At 44.4% G+C, this 3,675-nt stretch overlaps 1 protein-coding gene across 1 annotated transcript in view; it reads right to left on the bottom strand.

Moving 5' to 3' along the window:
• Window positions 1–2,674: 2,674 nt before the first annotated feature.
• The window catches only part of LOC104527520 (glucagon-like), a gene marked incomplete at its 3' end in the record, with an annotated part of 1,323 nt that continues 322 nt past the window's right edge, over window positions 2,675–3,675 (bottom strand). The window contains exon 2 of the mRNA XM_029085787.1: window positions 2,675–2,827. Within this exon, the coding sequence (XP_028941620.1) occupies window positions 2,675–2,827 (153 nt within the window). The remainder of the gene's footprint in view (window positions 2,828–3,675) is intronic.

Raw genomic sequence — 3,675 nt, 5'->3', positions numbered from 1 at the left:
AAGTAAATAAAAGCTGAGGTCTCACTTAGTAACATCAGTCTGGGCCAACCCCCTTCCCATCGATGCGGGTTGGGTGCTGGGTATTTTCTTCATCTTTGGTGCCTTCAAATACCTCCCCCAATCCCCCGTGGGCCCCTTCAAAAGAAATTTCCTAATAAGAAGTGCATGAAAATCCCTAAAGGAAGGGGGGAAAAAATAAATTAAAAAGGAATAAATAAAGTGCTGGCACATTTTTTGACTTATTTTCTTTTTCCTCCCAGTGTGCTACATGTGAAAAATACAGAAATTATTTTTGTTTTGGAGATGTTGAAATATATTTATTTTATTGTAAAAGATGATCTAGTTTGGAAACGCTCCGTGTTGTAAATAAACCTGAAAGGGGGGGGAAAAAAAAATCCGCCAAGCAAATCTGTGTCATTTATCACTTTAAATCTTTGTGTGGGGTTTTTTTTATTGTTGCTGTTTTAAATTTGATTTATTTCGGGTTCATTCTGTGGAACTCAGAATTTAACAGAAATCCCCGTCGCTGTCTTGGGTCCCGTCCGTGACGTGTCGCTGTTGACTGACGGGTTCCACCGGCCAGAGCTGTGTCTGTCTTTGGTTTTTTTTCTCTTGTTAACCCTTGAACCTAATGGGAAAATAATAGAATAAAAGTCTCGTTTGTCTCACTGTGCCGCTCCAGTGTCTTCAGAAGGGCCGGGTTGGGGGGGAGGAGTCGGAGGCGTCTTTGGAGCTTTGGAAGAGGAGGTTTGGAGGTGATGGCAGAGTGGGCAGCGCTGATTTTGGGGAAATCCATCACCCTGGGCTTTAGCTCAGGAACCAGCTTTTAGAGTTGAAATTAGTGGGTTGTTGGGTTTTTTATTATTATTTTTTTCACATTTAAAATTTTAATTTTATTTTTAATTTTTATTTTCATGTGTTTTCTTATGGTTTTTATTTTTTAATATTTTTTATGTTTTCTTTTCTGTCTCCTTTTTCTTTTATGCTTTCTTTTATGTTTTTAATTTTTTAAAATTACCTTATTCTTTTTTATTTTTAAAAATCTTCTGTCTTTCTCTGTGCCAGTGATCGCAATAAGCTCCGTGTTGCAGGAGGGAGGGGACAGCACTGTCACCTCTGCCAGACCCTGGGGTGTGCAGGGAGTTCAGAAATGGGACTGGGGTGGGGGGGATGAAGGTGTTGGCACAAGATAGAAATCACCCCATCCTGAGTGACCACCTTATTCTTTTTTATTTTTAAAAATCTTCTGTCTTTCTCTGTGCCAGTGATCGCAATAAGCTCCGTGTTGCAGGAGGGAGGGGACAGCACTGTCACCTCTGCCAGACCCTGGGGTGTGCAGGGAGTTCAGAAATGGGACTGGGGTGGGGGGGATGAAGGTGTTGGCACAAGATAGAAATCACCCCATCCTGAGTGACCAGTTCTTCCTCCCTGATTTTTGAGTTTGTTGTTTTTTAATCATTTGCAATATGATTAATTAGAATTAAATTAAATCCAAAGAGGTTCTAGTTATCTTTTAAATATAAATATAAATATAAATAAGTGTGTGTATATGTGTGTGTGTGTGTGTATATATATATATATATTTATTTCTTTCACAATCCCCTCTGGCACAGGGCTGTGGGTTCAGACAGGCTCACTCTGATCACACTTTTACCTAAAACTCGAGGAATTGAGAGCAAAACACAGCACCTGAGCCAAACCAGGTGCTTTGAACCAGCGGCGCGTGGCATCCCAATGGGATGCTTGGAAGAGTTGGAGATGTCACGAACCAGCTGCCACATTTAGCAAAGGTTTTATTATAATTTAGGAAAATTTACAGCAGGAGGAATCCAGGATGAAGGGAAGGCTGATCCGTGGGTGCAGATTTTAGGAGGTGACTGGGAAACATGGAAGGAGGCAACGCAGCTGCCGTGTGATGGATAAATCCTTCCCATGGAGCATCCGCTCGCTGCCGGCGGTGGAGAGGGTCCAACATCTTGGAAAGCTCATAACCTTGATTTGCCATTTAATTGTACCTTCAAATTAAAAAGCAAATAAACACCAAAGAGCTTCACGGAATTGAAACTCCCCCCAGCCCTTAAAATCAGTTTAGGAGCTTTGAAAAAGCAGCGGAATTTTCTTCTTTGCAAAGGAGCATCTGCTTGGCTTTGATGAAACCAAAATCTTATCATATCCACTAAAAAAAAATGGAAACAATCCCACCACCCTCACACTGAAATGAAATGTGAAATGTCAGAACAAAACATGGTGAGAACAAAACAGCCTCATCCCATCGCAAATTATTAATTCCCCTCCAAATGGTTTAATCTCCCTTGGTTTATTGTATTACAAGTGGACACCAGTGTAAATGCAAAGCGGTGTCAAGAGCAAGGAGCCACCTTCTGCCTTTGCACCAACCCCCCTGATTTGTGCCCGTGATTGGAAATTATTCATTTATTCAGTTTTAATTCACCGTGTTTGCCACGTGGGATGATTTAAGCAAGTGGTGGGAACGCGGCTGAGAAGGGGTTGCTGCCGGGTTCCTCCTTCAGGTACCTCTTTGTGAAGCTGCCAAAAAGAAGAAAATAGGTGGAGAGGAAACTTCTAAAAACACATTATCGACTGGGATGGAGGGTTCTTGGTGTGGTGGGAGGTTATTTCCCAGCGTGGTCCCATTCCCCTCTCCCTTCCTCACCTGTACCGCTTGGTGTTGATGAGCCAATGCACAAAGTCCTTGGCCTTCATCTTGTCCAGGTAGCGGGTGAAGTCGCTGGTGAAGGTGCCTTCTGAGTGTCGTTTGATGTTGGATGCGAAGGTTTGGGTGCTTTGGGATTCATCTGACTGCCAACTGCTCGAGAGAGAAGGATGGGAGGGGAAGAAAACATGGTTTAATGGACATGGTGGCATCTTGCATCCTCCATGCAGGAGGTGTCCAGAGAAGCATCTGTGTCCTGTAATAAAGGACTTTACTGTGTGGAACATCCTCCAGAAAAGCTTTAATAATACATAAAAATAATTTTCACCTTCAGGGTGGTCTGCCAAGCTGGAGTTGTTCTTGATATCAAATATATGCAATATCATAGAATCATCGAATGGTTTGGGTTGGAAAGGACCTTAAAGATCATCCAGTTCCAACCCCCCCCTGGTGTGGACAGGGTTTGCCAAACACTAGATCAGGCTGCCCAGGACCCCATCCAACCTGACCTTGGATGCTTCCAAGGATGGGGCATCCACAGCTTCTCTGGGCAACCTGGGCCAGTGTCTCACCACCCTCTGGGTGAAAAATTTCCTCCTAATACCCAGCTTAAATCTCCTCTCTCTTAGTTTAAAACCATTTCCCCTTGTCCTGTCACTCTCTGCCCCACATCTTGCTCAGCTGCGGTGGGTTCTTGCCTCCACCCTGGTCCCTGTTTGCTGCTCCTGGGAGGGAGTGTGGTGCTGCCCAAGGTTTCTATCAACCTCCTCCAGCTGCAGAATGGAGAATTGATATCGGGGTCTCCCCACTTTCACAAATCACCTCAGCAGAAGGACACCAAAGGGTTTTTCCTCCCATGTGGCTGCTGGCACAGAGCAAGACTCAGCACCATGCCCAAAGCATTGTCTTGTCCTGGCTCTGCCTTGCCATGACTTCATGAAGCCCATCTCTGGTCTGACACAGTTGAGAAATCCTGGGGGGGGGGGGGGGGGGGGACAAGG

The sequence above is a fragment of the Antrostomus carolinensis genome, unplaced genomic scaffold, assembly GCF_000700745.2.
Source record: "Antrostomus carolinensis isolate BGI_N321 unplaced genomic scaffold, ASM70074v2 scaffold11837, whole genome shotgun sequence".
NCBI lineage: Eukaryota > Metazoa > Chordata > Aves > Caprimulgiformes > Caprimulgidae > Antrostomus > Antrostomus carolinensis.
Note: the sequence above shows the minus strand (reverse complement) of the source record. Positions and strands in the feature narration are given on the sequence as shown.